Source organism: Neofelis nebulosa, chromosome 8 (assembly GCF_028018385.1).
Source record: "Neofelis nebulosa isolate mNeoNeb1 chromosome 8, mNeoNeb1.pri, whole genome shotgun sequence".
NCBI classification, from domain to species: domain Eukaryota; kingdom Metazoa; phylum Chordata; class Mammalia; order Carnivora; family Felidae; genus Neofelis; species Neofelis nebulosa.
Window position 1 is genome coordinate 46,329,305 of NC_080789.1, and position 18,543 is coordinate 46,347,847.

An 18,543-nucleotide genomic window follows, 5' to 3' on the forward strand; every position below is an offset into this window, starting at 1 on the left:
TAGTGTTATTATGCATGAATATATTATTGACTCAAATTTGGTCAATATGCACTGGGCTGAGTAGCACATCACAGGACAGTTTGCTACATGCCAATCATCCAGAAAACCAAAGATGTTGGTTTTCCAACACTCTGGGGCAAGCAGAGTGGCCACAGTTGAGAACCATTGTTCTACTACTGAATGAAATACTTTCAAAACATTTGATGATTGAATTTGCTCATTGAATATTAGTCTTTAAGTCAGCAAAGCAAAAGGAAGAGCAAATATAATTCTGGGCAGAAGTCTTGCTCCTCTAAATTTCTCTTCACGGGGGCAGTGATCTAGCTACACTGCCAAGTCTGAAAATGCCATTCCCATGCTTATAACTTTTCCTTGGCTTCTCATCATGCCTAGATCATAACAATGCTCATGCATTTTTGACATGACATACAGGATCCCTGGGACCGGGACCCTTTCTATCTCTCCACACTCTTCTGCAGATACTTTTCATCTTTCCCCAAATGCCTGAGTACCAATCTTCTTAGAGACGCCTGTTCATCCCAGGTACTTCCTGCCTCCGTGTCTCTGCATTTATCCCCTCAGTTGATCACGTTATGGTTGTTTCGCAGGTGTGCTAAGATTCAGCTCCTGGATCATCTGTTTGGAAAAACATTTCTTGCAGGAAGCCAAATCTGAACCATCAGACTGGACTAAATGCTTTCCAATTTCTGGATGCAGTGTCCTGCACAGGTCGCTAGACACATTTTTCAGATGAATCAGAGGAGACCTGTTTGTTTGGCTTTGTCCCACTATCTTGATCCCACAACCTATCACTACATTATAAACTCTTCAAAGGCAAGGGCCATACTTATTGATCTTTGTATTTTTAGCAATAATTTGTTCAATGACACACACACACACACACACACACATACACATGCATACACATGCTCTCTCTCTCTCGCTCAGTACTTCCAAAATACATTTTGTTAAGTGAGTTAAAATAATGGATTCTAGTATAATTTATTTAACATGTATCCAAAATACTTTGTGGTACATAACTCAAAACATCGAAAACACATCATCTAAGTTGTCTTATCTAAACTTGATTTATTTATGATGCATTTTGAATGGTTCCAAATATTCTGATGAGTTCATAGAGACATAGGTACATTAAAGAGTTGGTGCTACAGCTCAGAATTTTAGCACACACAATGAATGAACACATTAGGGTTTGGCGGTATGGCAACTTAAAAATATTTCTGCCTAGGGGCACTTGGGTGGCTCAGTCGGTTAAGCGTCCGACTTTGGGTCAGGTCAGGTTCTCGTGGTTCGTGGGTTGAGCCCCGTGTCAGGCTCTGTTCTGACAGCTCGGAGCCTGGAGCCTGCTTCAGATTCTGTCTCCCTCTGTCTCTCTGCCCCTCCCCCACTCAAGCTCTGTCTTTCTCTTTCAAAAAAATAAATAAACATTAAAAAAATTTCTACCTAACAGCAAAAACAAGTTAAGCGTAGGGGGACTGAAGTCAACCACCTAAGCAGACCAAATGATGGTTCTGCTGTTACGTTTAATTTTTAACAAAATAGTAAATTTAAATAAAGCTGATTTTCTAAAAGCCTATGGATCCCTCAGGTCAATGAAATGCAATTTCCATTATGGAGAAATGTATCAAATGCCTTCTTCGAGTTTAAAACTTTCATCTCAAAGAAAGGAAATAAAATCAGGATAGTCTCTGAGATAAAATTTTCCTGGTATGACTTTCAACTTACATTACCTATTTTCTCTACCTAGGTGACTTTTTTTTTCCTACACAGAAGAAATGAAAGAAAATTAAGCAATGGGTACTAGAAGAAGGAGGCACTCAATAATAATGAGTTTTCTGATGAACTGGGAAATTGCACATTACATACTAAGAAAACCACTTTTACAAGTCTTAGTGAATTAGCATTTCTCAATTAAATAACTACTCAGTATATCTATTAGGCACTAGGCTTTTCCACGTCTATTCACAAGTGGAACATAAACTTGGTAGTTTTTTTAGCTGATCCTTATTCGGTGCATTGTAAGGAGACAAGCTTCACAAATGGTTTGAGGCTGTGATCTCATTATGTAAGCATCGTAAGGGTTTATTCACCTGGTGATCAAGACGATTCAAGAGACTGTCCCCAACTTCATTACACAAAAGGAAAGGGAAATACTCTTTTAAAAGTTTGAGTTGATAAGTTGCTTCCTTAGAGGCAATTTTAGAGTTTAAAGTAGAACAGGAGAGATGAACTTTTTTTTCACACACAAATCCAGCCTGGTATCATACTGTCCTATGGTACCAATGAAGGTAGACTTTAATTGAAATGAATTATCCTGTGGTTCTAAACAGCTTGTTAGAGGGATTCAGTCTTTACAAGTTAATTAGCATCCACTTGACACTAAAATCAGAAATATAGCAAATAACAGCCTGTTTACTTACAGAACTTTAAGACTATAAAGGCCAGCGAATGCTCCCTTGGGAATGTGCGTCAAAGCGTTTCCAGAAAGACGTCTGTGGGTTTCAAGGGAGAAGAGAGACAGTAAGCATAGTACTCTTCATGAATTCATTTAGTTGTTAAGAAATGCAATAGAATTTTGTTCAAACCACAAGTACCGAAAAACAACTGTAAAGAACCTTGGCTTGCTATATTTTGCGAAAAGTTTCTGTAAATTTCTAATCAAAAAAGCTGACAAAAGAAGTGTCTACGAAGAAATATGATAAATTACCTATTTTACAATAAATCATTTAACAGCTTGGACTATATATGTAACTCTCCCCTTTAAAAAATTTTACACAAAAACTAGCACCATATGGTAATCTTCAAAAATTGTACTATCAAAATGTGATTGTCCCATGATTTTTATAATTCTTTATAAGCCTAAATAAATCAGATAATATAACATAACAGTATTTCTGTTGCAATTATCCCACAAAATACCCAATTTTCTTACTACATTTGGCAAATAAGAATGCAGACTATCACGATCAGTTTTTTCCAAACTCTCTAAAAAGGGTAGAGTAGGGGCACTTGTGTCGCTCTGTTGGTTAAGCATCTGACTCTTGACTTCAGCTCAGGTCATGATCTCATGGTTTGGTTTGTGAGTGCAAGCCCCACATCGGGCTCTGTGCTGGCAGTATACAGCTTGCTTGGGATTCTTTGTCTCTCCTCCTCACTCTCTGCCCCTCCCCCACTAGCGGTGCACCCACCCCCCCATATCTCTCTCTCAAAATAAGTAAATAAAAACTTAAAAAAAAAGAAAAGGGTAGAGTAGCTTAATTAATGATTTAATTGAGCAATACCTTAAAAATTAAAAACAATAAAGAGTGTTTAGTATGAAAGACATGAATATGGTTTATTTAATGGAAAGTTTTGACATCATTAACTGGTAAAATTTAAAAAGTTTAGTTTATAATATTTTTCTAAGTGGGAAACAGTCAAGGTGAGAGCATATGTAAAAAGATCAACAAGGTATGCTACCTAAAGCATTTGGTTAGTACTTTTTTGGCAGTCACATCAAAGCCATAGCCTCAGGAGTTAGATGGTTCCAGAAAATGGAAAATCCAAGAAGAACACAGTGACTCAGAAGAGCACAGAACCTTTTAAGGAGCTGATCACATTGTTGAATGGTGGGTAAAATTGGGAATCACGACACCCCCATGTTTTCTCGATGGAGATGGAAGTTGGGGGATAAGGGTAGAGCGACCCATTTGATTAGTGCTTATTCCTGAAGGGCTTAACAGCTTCAAATTTATATTTTGGTATTATCTCCACATGAGAGAGGATTCATTTCCACTGAGTTCCACTGACCAGACCGAAATAAGCCAGCACACAACTTCACATCAGTTTCCCATTGCTGGTCCATATGATCGAGAATAAACTGTGAGTATTGAAATAAATATTAGCTCATAAACAGAACCTCTGAATGGCATTTTTGGTATGTTTATTAAACAGCATCATTTGCACAATTCAAATTGAATTGGCTTAAAATGAAAATATATCACACTTTTTATAATCTTACTTTTATTTATTAAAAAAAAAATTAGGGGCGCCTGGGTGGCTCAGTTGGTTAAGTGTCTGGCTTCAGCTCAGGTCATGATCTCACGGTCCGTGAGTTCAAGTCCCACTGTCAGCTGTGCTGACAGCTCAGAGCCTGGAGCCTGCCTTGGATTCTGTGTCTCTCTCTCTCTCTCTGTCCCTCCCTTGCTCATGCTCTGTCTCTCTCTGTCTCAAAAATAAATAAAAACATTTAAAAAAATTAAAAAAAATTAAATACATAAGAGAGACTTGGACCTTCCAAGAAGCTCTGCCTGTTTTGGGTCTGCAGCACTAACTTGCCGTGAGCTGTTAAAGAAGGTTTTTAGTTTCATTTTCTCACTAATTACATGAAATATTAAGATAAGATAGCTACTCAGGTCCCATCTAGCTCCCACACTCTACGGTTTCTTTGTCTCGTTTTGTGTTTATTTGTATGTGTGTGCCTATTTTCCTTCCTTAAGTATAACTTTGTTAAGATTCAGATAGCTCCTCCTGTCTTCCTCATGGTGCCTAAAGAAACTTTCTCAAACTGTAAATAAATTTACTGGTTCGGAATAGAAGTAAGAAAAAAGAGTAGAAAAACAACAGACTGCATTTTCCACTCTAGTAAAAAGGTATCATTTTATGAAACCTTTGTTTCGAAATATGTTTGTGAAACTGGATTGAGGGGGAAGAAATTGATTGCTTCCTGTATATGGTCAGAAAAGTTTGAAGGCCACTAGTCTAGAGCATAGTAAGGCATTCAATAAATGTATGTCAATAACATGTAATTCAGCTAATATTTAACCAGGGTGGTTTCAGAGGTGTTTTGTTTATTTCCTATGAAGTTGTCTTACTACAAAACCCTCTTCAGACTTTCACACTGGCCTTCCGTCTAGTCTCCCACATTGAATCCCTCCCTACTCTCACTCATTCTGTATCCACTGATGGTCTTTGGAAAGCCAGCTCTGATTATATCCCTGCCCTATTCAAAACCCTTCACCAGTTCCTGTGCCAAATGAAAAGAAATGCAAAGTCCCCAGCTTCCTCTCCATACTTCCTTGATCTGTGCTCTACGCTGTAGCTAAACCAAACTATCAGGCTTGCTTTTCTTAGACATGCCCTCCACTGTCTCCCTCCCGGCCCTTTGCCCTATCTAAAATGTCCTCCCTATTCTCCCTACCTGTCTCTCAAAGTAATTTTATTTCTGAGCTTTCCAAATTGATGGGAAATCTCTCTATTTTGAACCACTGTGGTAGCACTTTGTGCGTCTCTTATGGGTTTGCTGGTTCTCTTGTGTTACAGTGTGCACCTGTCTTGTCACACACATAATAACATAATACTGGGAACCCCCTGAAAGTAGGAATTCTCTTTGTATCCACTGTAGTGCCTTGCATAGTGTCTGAAACAGAATAGGATGCCCCAGTAGTGTCCAACTAACCATTCAAGTAGAGACTATTAACTATCTCCAGTATCCATTGTTCCCTCCATCTAGAATCATTCCCTCTACCCAGAGTTTTAGCAGAGTGTATGGTCACTCAGCCAGAGACTACACTTCCCAACTTTCCTTGCATCTAAACATGGTAATTAATGCAACCAAGTTTGGCTATGATCAAAAGTGATGTGTGAAAACTACTGTGTCACCTCCTTGAAAGGAGTTTGCTTGTCCCCAATTTTGTTGATTACAGGATATTCCTGCAGAAGTGGTACTGGCGAGACAGCACTAATGATTCTGGTGTGGAAAGCACTCCAAAGAAGGCAAAACAAGAACAGCAAAAGAGACAGAAGGAATCTGAGCCCCCGGATGACTTTACGGAGTGGAGCTGTCCCCTAGCCCTGAAGTCTACTTTGGATGATTAACGGAATCGGTATGGTCCCTTGTTGTCCTCTGCAAACAAGTCCATGACTGAAGGATAATTTAGCTGGCAAGGCTTGTAAACCTCTGCTGTCTAGAGACCTCGTCTAGATGCTGGTCTTGAGGAACGACGTTTGCAAAGCTGCTCCAAACTTTAGCATTCACTCTTCTTGCTTCATTTCCCTTTTGTCCTTGTGTCATTAGCTTGCAGCTGGCACACTTGAACTATCACAGTCACTGCGTGTTGCTGTGCTTCTAACAGTTGCGCTAAAGTGGGAAGGCATTTACTTTATCATTCCTTCAAGCAATCTTTTCAGATCCAGTAAGTAGAGAGGGCCTGCTCTGTGTTGGCGCTGCTGTAGGCACAGAGATGCAGCACTGACCACTAGATGGGGAAAGCCCCTCACCTCATGCAACTTGCTTTCTTCTTCTTCTTCTTCTTCTTCTTCTTCTTCTTCTTCTTCTTCTTCTTTTAAATTTAAATCCAAGTTAGTTAACATAAAGTGTAATAATAATTTCAGGAAAAGATTTAGTGATTCATCACTTACATATAACACCCAGGGCTCATCCCAACAAGTGCCCTCCTTAATAACTCTCACCCCTTTAGCCCATTGCCCCACCCAAGACCCCGCCAGCAATGCTCCGTTTGTTCTCTGTATTTAAGAGTCTCTTATGGGGCACCTGGGTGGCGCAGTTGGTTAAGCATCCGACTTTGGCTCAGATCATGATCTCACAGTCCATGGGTTTGAGCCCCAGATCAGGCTCTGTACTGACAGTTCAGAGCCTGGAGCCTGTTTTGGATTCCGTGTCTCCCTCTGTCTCTGCCCCTCCCCCACTAGCACTCTGTCTCTCTCTCTCTCTCTCTCAAAAATAAAGATTTAAAAAATTAAAAGAAAAAAAAGAGTCTTTTATGGTTTGCCTCCCTCTCTGCTTTTATATATGCAGCTTACTTTCTAATGTGGAGAGAGCCATTATTATTATTTTTTTTTAACATTTATTTATTTTTGAGACAGAGAGAGACAAAGCATGAACAGGGGAGGGTCAGAGAGAGAGAGACACACACAGAATCCAAGGCAGGCTCCAGGCTCTGAGCTGTCAGCGCAGCTGACAGTGGGACTTGAACTCACGGACTGTGAGATCATGACCTGAGACGAAGTCGGCCCTCAACCGACTGAGCCACCCAGGCGCCCTGGAGAGAGCCATTATTAACAAAAAGAAAAAGGAATACTACCACACAAAACATACCCTGAGAAGAAAATCAAGGTCAACAGGATAGAGAGCAATGTGGAGGGTGAAGGGCTATTATCTCAGATAAGATGGTCAAGGAAACCTCTCTGCTGAGAGGGCATTTCAGCAGAGGTCTGAGACCTGTAGGTATCTCCATGAAGGGAGCAGTAGTGCAAAAGCCCTGAGGGGGGGAGTGGGCCTGGTGTGGTCCAGAGACCGCAAGGAGGCCAGCATGGCTGGAGAGGAATGAGAGAGGGAGAGAATGGCAGGGATGAGGTTGGAGAGGTGTCTCGGGCCACTTCACACAGGCCTATGGAGGCGAGGTAAGGACTCTGACCAGGAGAGGGGATGTGATTAGATCTATGTTTTAAAATGGTCCTTCCGGTGGGAGCTATTAAAGGGGAGAATGGAGTAGAAGCGCAGGAGGCCACTGGAGCAGGTCAGGTGGGAGGTGCTGGTGCAGTGCTCCAGGGGCAGAGGTGGCCGGACGTGGTGGGATTTGGTGCCAATCTGGTAACTACTAGGGTCAGGACAAAATGTAGGCAGCGAAAAGGAGCAACATTTTATATTTATGGTTATATTTTACATCTAACTCATGTGCATTTGATTAGTTATCCAAAGTCCTATATGTAATACTGAAGTAAATGAATTGTGTACGACTAAGAGTTGCTTGTTGAATTAAGACAGACTCAGCTTGGTTGATGATCACATTTGACTTAGCTAATCACACTGAGCTGACTAATACCGGTTATTTCAGCCCAAAAGTCCCTAACTATCCCTGCTTACAGTCATAATGTCAACAGTACGTTTCTGAGTTCTAGAGCAGAGCTTTCAAATGAATGCTTAACTCTTACTGCTGCTAATGTGTCCAGTGTCATCGAGTAGCTTTGATGGTTCCTGACACCTTGACTTTGGACATGAAAAGGAGAAAGTAAAAACTTTTTATTCATTTATCTTACTAGTTTAAATTATTATTAGGGTAAATAACTTTGTGTTATGTTTCCTGAAGTCTAGCTTACTTCTCATGAACTGTTTTTCTTTTCTGGGCAAGGACTTTCAGAACTAACCCATGGAACCATGAACTTGTGTTATTAGGGGAGTTGTGTTAAAGCAAAGGAATTTATTTTATTTATTAAGAAATCTTTCTAATGTTTATTTATCTTTGAGAGACAGAGAGACAGAGAGACAGAATGTGAGCAGGGGAGGGGCAGAGAGAGAGGGAGGGAGACAGAATCCGAAGCAGGCTGCAGGCTCTGAGCTGTCAGCACAGAGCCTGACGCAGGGCTTGAACCCATGAACTGTGGGATCATGACCTGAACTGAAGCCAGACACCCAACTGACTGAGCCACACAGGTGCCCCAAAGCAAAGGAATTTATGATGCGCCATCAACGATTTGCTGGGCTGCTGGAAGATCTATCTCATTGACAAAAACAACAGTTTAAGGAAATCATTGGATCCATCTCTTATTTCTTTACTATGTGGGTTGTTTTTAGTAATTCTAAAATTAAATAAATATTAACTATAGGGGAAAAAAGGCTTTCCAATGAATACTTGAATAACGAGAACTGCACACAAATCTTTCTTGTGACTATTTGAACTAACAAATCTCTGGCAACCATGTTCCAACCCCAGAGACCCACATACCGTTTGTCTGAGAGTTGGATTCTTTTTTCTTGTTTCTAAAATTATTTCATGGGAATATCTCTCCCATCATCTTCATTTCTATAATAAGATACAGCTTAATAAGGAAAACTTCTATATCTTTTTATATGATATAGAGAACATGTTTATTCCTAAAGATACTGCTCCATATATAAGACTCATATTGTCCCATTATTGTTAGTTTCACTGACTCAGTTGCCATAAAAAGAAAAAAAATCAAGTTTTTTAATAATAGACGCATTCCTCTTCACGTAAGTCAAATAAGTAGATGTTTTGGTGTTCAAGCACCAATTAAAATATCTCTGAGGGGCACCTGGGTGGTTCAGTCAGTTAAGTGGTCAACTCTTGATTTCGGCTCAGGTCATGATCTAGTGTTTGGTGCTCTGTACTGACAAGTGCAGAGCCTGCTTGGAATTCTCTCTCTTCCTCTCTCTCTGTTCTTCCGCTTGTGCTCCCTCTCTCTCTCTCTCAAAAAAAAAAAAAAAAAAAAAAAACTTAAAAAAAATCTTTGAGAGTGTATGTTTCTTTTAATCTCTATAGTAATTTGAATCCCTAAGTTAAGAAATCTAAAGGATTTTTGTTGTTGTTTTGGGTAGCTTCATTTTGTGAAAAACAGAAGGACGAAAGCAAAGCAATCAGAGGTCACATCTGGTCCTTCTCCTGATTTCTCATCTCTGGATGTTGGCCTGGAGAGGGACAGGCATGTGGATAGAATGGGGTGTGCATGGGGAGTGGGAGGGCTTAACCTTGCTATCTGATTGACAGCCTCAGGGAAATTACCGAGCGAGGAACCATGGTCTAATATGGGCTTCCCGGGCTGAGTTCCAAAGGCAGAGGAGCATTTCCAGAGCTAGTGAGAGGACCTGGCAAGTTCTACCAGGCCTCCTGGGTCAGTTCTTGTGAGAATATTTTGCCTTGTAATTCTTGTGTTTTTTTTTTTTTTCCTTTCCCTTTTCAGTTTTCTTCCATCTCACCATTAGTGTGCTGTGAGGTTTAAAAAAAGCCTCTTAACCTTCCTAGGCCTCATTTCACTTGTTGTTTTAAAATGATAAAGTTTTTTCACAATGGTCTTTATCTGCCCTCAAATTGTTTTTCTGACACACGTGCGTTTCCTGCTTACCCTCAGTCTTTCCCCCTCATCCTCTCTCTACCTTGCTGTTTTCTTCTTGTTTATTGTAAGCTTCCTTTATGACATGTCACTAACAATTTATTTTATTTTTATGTCACTAACATTTTAGAAGCACTTTTCCATATTTTATATTAGGAGGTAGATCAGAGATTATTATTGTCCACATTTTTGTAGGTAAAAGTACCAAAGCTCAGACAGGTTTCACGTAAAATGAAAAACATCCTTTTCCCCATATCATTTAAATGTGATCCAGTCTTTTCTGAGGGTGCATGGAAGCTCTGTAACAGCAGGGCTACTTAAACAATCAGGGCAGGATGAACTTAAATATGATAACCCTTATGATTTAAAAGAAGATTTTTCTGACTACTTAGCAAATTCGTACTGGCTCTGAGAAATTACTGCTTTATTTTTCAACTTTTTTACAAAGTACATGAGACCTGGATGGTACACATTCTCTACTTGCAAAATTAATTTGTTCTAGAAAATTGGTGAGGGCTAACATCAGGCTTAATGGTAGTAGTTTCCCCTTCTTCCCATGCTGAAGATCTGGATGACACTTGCTGATTTCCAGTTTTCTGGTACTATTTTCTTTCTCTGTGATTTTATGATATTAATTTCCAGGGACTCTGTTACTATTTCTGGATTTCTTTTCACTCTTCTGAGTTGTGATTCACCTGAATAATTGTAGTTACACTATCACTTAAACATAAAATCTCTGAAGTCTCTTATTCCTGTACGATGTATCAAAATATTCTCATATGAAGAAATTCTTCTAAAATAAAGTTAGGAAGAATCATAATAATATTGTAATCAATGACTTTTAAAAGATAAAGTGATGAATACAAACATTATAGTCAATTCAGATTGGTTATTCATGATTCAACTGTAGTGAGTAAGTGCTCTTGCTGTTTTGGGAGCCACTCCATTGATAAGTGTCGCTTTGGGTTATTCTTAAAGGAGCCAAGTGTCTCGGTGATATGAAGAGTTTGACAAAAATAGGATGAAACTCATAATCAGATGTAATCTACTGATCTTCTCTCTGCTGGCAGTAATGCATCATCATTGTAATTGACCAAGCTCACCATGGTGGGTTTTCTTTTATGAGATGCCCACGCCAGTGAAAAGGCCCAGATGCTTAGAGTTTAACCCTCTGGCATTCATCTTTGGTAAGGTTTGCTGAAGCCCATTTGGCAGCCTTGGATGTAAGGAGTATGAAATTCCATCGACTGTTTTTCTTCCCATTGGAGGAAATAAGTGTCTTCCCTAATATGCCTCAAGAAGTTGTGATTTTCAAAAAAATGTGGTCTCCTTCCCACCCCCCAGTAAATTAAGCATATCCAATTGGTCAAATCCAGTAAAAAAACTTTCCTTTTTTAAACTATGTGTTTTTGAGCTGTCCATTTTGCTTTCATTATTAGATAGGGTAAAAATATTCAGATTTCAAGGTTCAAAGGCTAAGACCACTGGAATGAATAAATGAACTCTTCAGGGCAACAGAGAATACTTCAGTGGGCATAGAGCCCTATGGTTTCTTTAACCACAGACTAGTGGAGTACAATACTAACTCTTTTGTGAAACCTCCCTTAATTCCCTCAGTCTACAGTCATCTTTCCTATAGGACATATTCTATACAAGGCTATCTGTAAGGTTCATTTTCTACCTTTTATTTTGTAGTCTACCTGATTTGATTATAGATTCCTAAGACCAATAATCTCATTGCCTGCACACAGCGGGATGCTGAATCAATATTTATTGATTGATCATTTGATCTGATCTCTAAAGACAGTTGGCCATTGTGCTACAGTGGCTTTAGGTCTGGCATAATTATTCCAAGTTGGCCGGCCAGTCACACAGCCAGATCGGAAATAGCTGAGGAATATGCCTTCTTCATTACACATCACATTTAAATTCAGCCATTTCTTTGAGTACTTTCAATATGCCACGTATAGTGCTTTGGGGCATGCTAGCAGTACCTACCTCTTACTAAACAATTTGCAAGTTCCAGGCGCAGTGTTGAAGTACTTTATATACATTGTGCTATTTCATTATTATAAAAACCATATTAAACAACATGATTAGTCACCTTTTACAGAGGGGAAAATGAGTCACAGACAGGTTATTTGCTCATGCTTATATAGAAAAGTTTACAAAAGAGAATTTGGTTCAACATAGCGTTTTGGCTTAAAAATTTGAGATTTTAACCATTACTTGGTTTTTAACCATTACTTGATCTGGAGCTTAGGGTGGCCAGGAAAAATCAATCTAAAACAGGAAAAACACAAGGACACAAATGGCTGCATCACTGGGGTTAAGGCCATAAGGAAACTGTGCTCACTGCTTCTTATTCAGATTCCTCCATTGCCCTCCAGATCCTGTGCAACCTTATCGTTCCTCACCACTATGACTAGTGGTCTCACTTTCTTATTGTTAGCCCCTCTTTTAATTCTCATCAAGTTTCTGTCCTCACACATTTTCTTTTTTCTCTATCTGGTGGTGCTCAAACTTTGGTATACATTGCCATCTCCAGAGAAGCTACAAAAAATTCAGATCCCCTGGCTCCCACTCAGATTTAGTGAATTAGAATTTCTAAGGGGAAGGATTCAAGAAACTGCATTTTAAAAGAGGCAGCCCAGATGATTTTAATATGGGTAGAGAGCCACACCGGGAAACACAGAGCCTACACATTCTCTCAAGATCCTTGTCTGCTTCAAAAATCACCTTTTTGTAAACAACTCTTTAGTCATTCTTTCTAGAGCAGACTCATCATGCTCCAGACTCATATTCCAACTGTGTTAATGACATCCCCATTTGGATGTCCCACTGGCACCTTACACCTTGTTTCTCCAGAACTAGGCATCCCCTGCCTCCAAAATATCAGTGGTTCCCCTTGAATTTCCCGTTTCACTGACTGTGTCTCCCCCGTCTTCTGGCACCTAATCTCATAGCCTTACTCAGAGTCATCTCTCACCTTTGGACATTGCTTTAGGTCCCCACAATCAACTGATGAGTCCCTGACTATCTTCCTGCACTGTGATGCTTCATACATCCCAGTGGGTCTCAGCTCACCTCTAGAGCTTTAAAAAATAATGCCTGAGTCCCCACTGAATCCCATTAAGTCAGAATCTCTGGGAATAAGCCCCAGTAATTAATAGTTTTAAAAACATTCCAGGTGAGGGACATTTGGGGGGCTCAGTTGGTTAAGCATCTGACTCTTGATTTTGGCTCAGGTCCGATCTCACTGTTGTGAGATGGAGTCTTATGTCGGGCTCCTCCTCAATGAGCATGGAGCCTGCTTGGGATTCTTTCTCTCTCGCTCTCTCCCTGCCCCTTCCTTGCACACTCTCTCTCAAAATAAATAAATAAACTTAAAAAACTTTCAAAATGCTTCTGGTGATTCTAATGCATATGCAAAGGCGGAAAAGTCTGAAATAATTCTCAGTTTAATATTGATAAGATCAACTAGAGGCCTTTATATCTCCGTCCCCAGAGATGATGATTCATCCATTACTTGTTGGAAGAATTAGGAGAGGTTAGTTAATGGGTTTTAATAATTATCCAGAAGAGACAATAAGAACCTGAACTATGTGGTGATGAAATAGAGTAAACAAATGGGAAAAGAGTGTGGAATTATAAACTCTGGACAGATATCTAAATGTCTAGCTTATATAGACATATATAAGACATATATAGACATATATAAGAATATATATATAGACATATATACACGTACATATACATATATACATATATATAGACATATATAGCTACACAACCTCTAGCTATATGGATAGACGTTTGGAAGAGAACCAAAATAATTGCCATGAAGTAACATTAGAGAAAGCGAGTTTCAAAGAGGCAGCATTTTTAATCATTTGCCAGATCCATGAAGACAAGAGACGGAACACTGTGACAAAGCCGAGGGGCACGAAGATTATTCATGGGCATGAAGGTGTTTTCATTTTACTAACACATCCAATATGTGAATTGGAGTTTACCAAAGTTCTCTCATCATTATTTCATTTGATCTTCAGGAAAAAATCTCAAAAGACAGGCAGAACAGCTCTCACTATTTTCAGCCCCATGATGAGGAAGTAGAAGTATCAAGCGTAGATTGTGCTTTCAGGAAGTCTGGTGGTATTTCTCATTACAAATTTCATCTACAATAATCGGTATCTACTATTTATATAGAGATTCTTCAAGGCCAACCATAATATGAGCAAGCAGTTCCAGGGAACAATAGTAACTTGAAAACAGACCTCCCTAGAGCTTCTCATGTTTCCTTGACGGCTAAATCGAGTATTTGATTCCAATAGCATTAGAATCTGGAAAGATTTTAAAATACTACTCGGAAACAAAGGCGTTCAGCTCACACTGTTTAAAATGGTAACAGTTCATTTTCCCCTCTGGTTTCATCAAACTACTAATCTAAGTTTAATGGGACTTGTGGATGTCAGCATTAGGAACGCTCTGCCATAAGCTCCTAACATCTGAACCACACTCTGGGTACCAAATCTTTAATTTGTCCAAATAGCAAACGTTAACATAAGTCCCTAATAGAACTGAATCAACAGAACTGAGAGAGACACTGTTGGAGAGAAGTGCAATTAGCTTTCAGGATGTTCAAATTTGGGAAAGAACTATTCTGCACTGATCGTGTTTGAGAGTTTGAAAGTTTTCTTTTTAAAAATTTTTTTTTGATGTTTATTCATTTCTGAGAGAGAGAGAGAGAGAGAAAGAGACAGAGATAGAGTGTGAGCAGGGGAGGGGCAGAGAGAGAGAGGGAGACACGGAATCCGAAGCAGGCTTCAGGCTCTGAGCTGTCGGTACAGGGCCTGACGTGGGGCTCAAACCCACGAACTGTGAGATCATGACCTGGGCTGAAGTTGGAGGCTTAACCGACAGAGCCACTCAAGCGCCCCTGAAAGAGCTTTTCTTTCCCAAGTCCTGGATCCCTGGGTTACTGCAAAGTCAGGCTATTGAAAGAGGAAAGAAAGAGGTTGGACTCTTCTTGAAGGTGTTTTCATTTTACTAACACAGCTCAGCAGGTGAATGAGAGCTTACCAAAGTTCTCACATTATCATTTCATTCAATTCTCAGAAACATCTCAAAGCACAGGCGGGGCAGCTCTTGCCATTATCCCCGGAGACCCAGTGAAATCAAGTGGATTATCAGGTAGTGCAGAGACAAGACCTGGGTTTTGCCTCTAAATCCTGCCCTTTTCTCCCTAGCACAGCCTTGCCACACTCAGACACCATGTTTTTGTTTTTTTCCAAAAGAAGAAGGCTCTCCTTCTCTTTGTAACAATAAGACGTTTGGCCACTGCATGTCCAGTCACTGTGTAGAGTTAAAAAAATAAATAACATTCATAAATAAGACTTGAATATGTGGCACAAGTAGCAAACATTCTAGAACGTCAGGAGGGAGAGGAATTCATCAATGGTGAGGACCTTTATTCTTCTTAAATCATTGCCTCAGGTAGTCACTTTTTCTGGGGTTATAATATACATATATTTCTAAACAGTGAGTCAGGGAGTACCGTTAAGGCTTCATTGATTCTTAGAGGGTTTTAAACTGCGACACCTTTGCTAAGCTCCAGATGAGGAATGAATCATGGCTGTCTACATAGTTCACAACATAATTAAATGAATTAAACTAGGGAAATGATAAGTTGGGTAATTAGTGAACAGGGAGAGTGGTTACTTGCCTTTATCAATAGTGATTTTTAAAAATTGAGTTTTGTGGTGAGAGTTTTATTAAAATCATTAATAGTATCTGTAACACCTTCTTATTTAATAGATAAAGAGAAAAAGCCAGAGATAAGCTGAATAAACTGAATGAAGGAATACTTTTAGAACAGTGCTCTACTGTCATAACAAAAGATACACACACACACACACACACACACACACACACCCCAGATATCTAAATGTCTGTATCCAGCTGCATGGTTGTCATTTGTTGATTCAGGTAGAATACCATATAAACATGCTGTTTAAGCATATGCAGGCACATATAAAAATAGTCACTAAGGTTTTGTACTTATGAAGCAGTGCTAAATTGGTGATACTCTGACAATTCTACATCTGAAAATTCTGATGACATTTCTCCATAGCCAATAATCGGTGATGGTAGTGAATTGATAACCTGAATATCCAATCTCTCCCAGCTGGGCAGGCAGATCTCTCTCCTACTCTCTCTATTTCATTCCTCCACATATACACAGACAGACACAGCCATATGACAGACCTATGATTACAAAACTCAATTTAAATAACAGTTTTGTGCAAACCACTGTGCTAGGTACTACTGGGGAAAAGAAATGCACAAATCACATACAATTCTTACCGCTTCCTCTACCTTCTGAGTGTGGCTTTAAAGGTGGGTTTGAATTTTAGCCCTGACACCACTTCATGATCTTGGACAAGTTTCTTATTTTCTCTGCACTTCATTTTTTCTTTCTTTTTTTTTTTTAATCTACGAAGTGGGGATAACAATAATATCTACTTTTATGGGGTTGTTAGGAGGATTCAGTGGAAAAATTTTGAACAGAGTAAGCTACTATTGTTGTCATTATAATTACATTATTATTCTGAAGATATTCTACTCTAGAAGAGAATACAGACTTAAACATAGCTAAATCTAATGAAATTATGAGCAACATACCAGAGGCATAATCACAATACTCTGCAAAACGGGTGCTTTTTTTTTGTTTGTTTGTTTTTTTGCTATGTTTTGTTTTGTTTTAAACACAACACCCTAAAATAAGCCTTGGGAACAAAAGAATAAACCAAACAGAGCTGATCATTTCTCCAGGTTCTATAAATACTATCCCCTTTTGCCACGAAATGAATAATGATGTCTTCAAAACATCAGTCAGATACAACATAGAATTATATATGAGAAAGTGGTCTAGCTTTTACATTCTGCAAGTTGGCCAACTCAACAGAGGGCATTCCAGGACAGAATGAAAAACTAGAATGAATAGTCCTTTAAGGGTCCCTCTATTTCTGAAATCCCATGATTCCACAGTCAAGACCCTTAATAGAGTTTCCAGATATCAAAATAAGACAATATAGAAAAATATCTTTTTCAAATGGTAGTTCCTTCCCTATTTTTTTCCCCCTGACTTTCCTCAATTACCTTTTGAGAAACCGGCCTTGGAACAGAATTAACATTCACCTCATGAAGAATGAGGAGTTATTTTGAATGAGTTGGTCATTGAGGGAGGAATTCTACTGAACAAAGTCCTTAGGGAAATGAATTATTTATTGATTCAGTTTGTGGTCTAAAGTTGAGGTGCATGTTGACACAGAATGGAAGCCTTGTGCCATCTCATAGTGTAAGGAAATTAAAGAGAAAAGCATAGGAAATGCACACCTTCGAAATACAGGGGAAAATAGGACTAAGCATCGTATGTTAATTATGGTGAGAAAGGGAAGATGAGAAGGATGGAAATGAGGAAAAAACACTAATCAAAATTTGCTAAAGGTTATCTTTAGAAATATTAGCTAATGTCTACCACATCTGTTATCTTTTTCCTAAGGCAGCTAACTTGTATGAGAAGCTCCTTTTACATGTTTTGCTTTCTCATTGTTCATTAATTCATTTACTCATCCATCAAAAATGTATTGTTTATTTTTTTACATATTTATTTTGAGAGAGAGAGAGAGTGTGTGTGAGCATGAGTGGGGGAGGGGCAGAGAGCAAGGGAGAGAGAATCTCAAGCAGGGTCTGAGCTCAGCACAAAGCCCAACTCGAGGCTCAATCCCACTGTGAGATCATAAGCTGAGCCCAAATCAAGAGTCGGATGCTCAACCAACTGAACACCCCAAAAATGTGTTGATTATTTATTACATACAAGCCATGACTAAGCTAGACAAGGTCTCAGCCCTGATCAAGGTTAATTTTTAGCAATGGAAATGGTCAGAGAGAAAAAAGAAGACGGGAAAAGAGGAGCTGGAAAACCCCGATTGAAAACCCATTCTTTGAATGATAAAAACTTGCTGTACAATCCCATCTTCTGAGCTTCCCCACTGTAACTCTGGAAAACAATCTGGACATATATTCAACTTTCAGTAGTAAAACAATAGCATTTGCAAAAATATAAGGCCATCAAAAATAAAGAGAAAAGCCTTAGGGAAGTGTGAGAATATTATCCTCCTGAAAAAGGAAAAAATCGACATAGCGTAATTTGGTTACGATGGAATATTCTTTCCACTTCCTGCGGCGGATCATGCAGTGCATCAACCATTTAAATTACTCTCCAGATTGGACCCTGACTTTAGGATTTACAAAGGAAGTTTTTCAAAAGAGGTCATTGCCTAAACAATTCCTTTAATCAACAGTCAGAGGACTTACTCTAATGATGGTGCCAAACTTTCTTCATCAAGACTGAGATGGCACCTCACTCCCTCAGTCTCCATCACTCAATAGGGTAAGAAGATCAAATGAATTTTTAAATGCAGATTTTTGGATTATACGGTTCTTTTTCGTCTTCTGGAAAATGATTACTAGACCTAATCAAGATTCCTCTGTGTATCATTAGCTAATTTTAGCTTCCTCCTTTTTAATTTTTTATTTTTTTTACAGTGACTTTCGGACAGCCCAGTTTGACGTCCTCTGTGGATTTCATGTTTTTCTGTTCAAGCCTTG

The 18,543-nt window shown here is 39.1% G+C and overlaps 1 protein-coding gene across 3 annotated transcripts in view; it reads right to left on the reverse strand.

Annotated features, from left to right (window-relative positions):
- Nucleotides 1-18,543, reverse strand: part of LGR5 (leucine rich repeat containing G protein-coupled receptor 5) — a 130,734-nt gene that overhangs the window by 55,208 nt on the left and 56,983 nt on the right. For 2 of the 3 annotated variants that reach the window (XM_058742035.1, XM_058742034.1), the window contains exon 3: nt 2,442-2,513. The exons of the other annotated variant lie outside the window; for it this stretch is intronic. In XM_058742035.1, the coding sequence (XP_058598018.1) occupies nt 2,442-2,513 (72 nt within the window). The remainder of the gene's footprint in view (nt 1-2,441; nt 2,514-18,543) is intronic. 3 annotated transcript variants of the gene reach the window in all.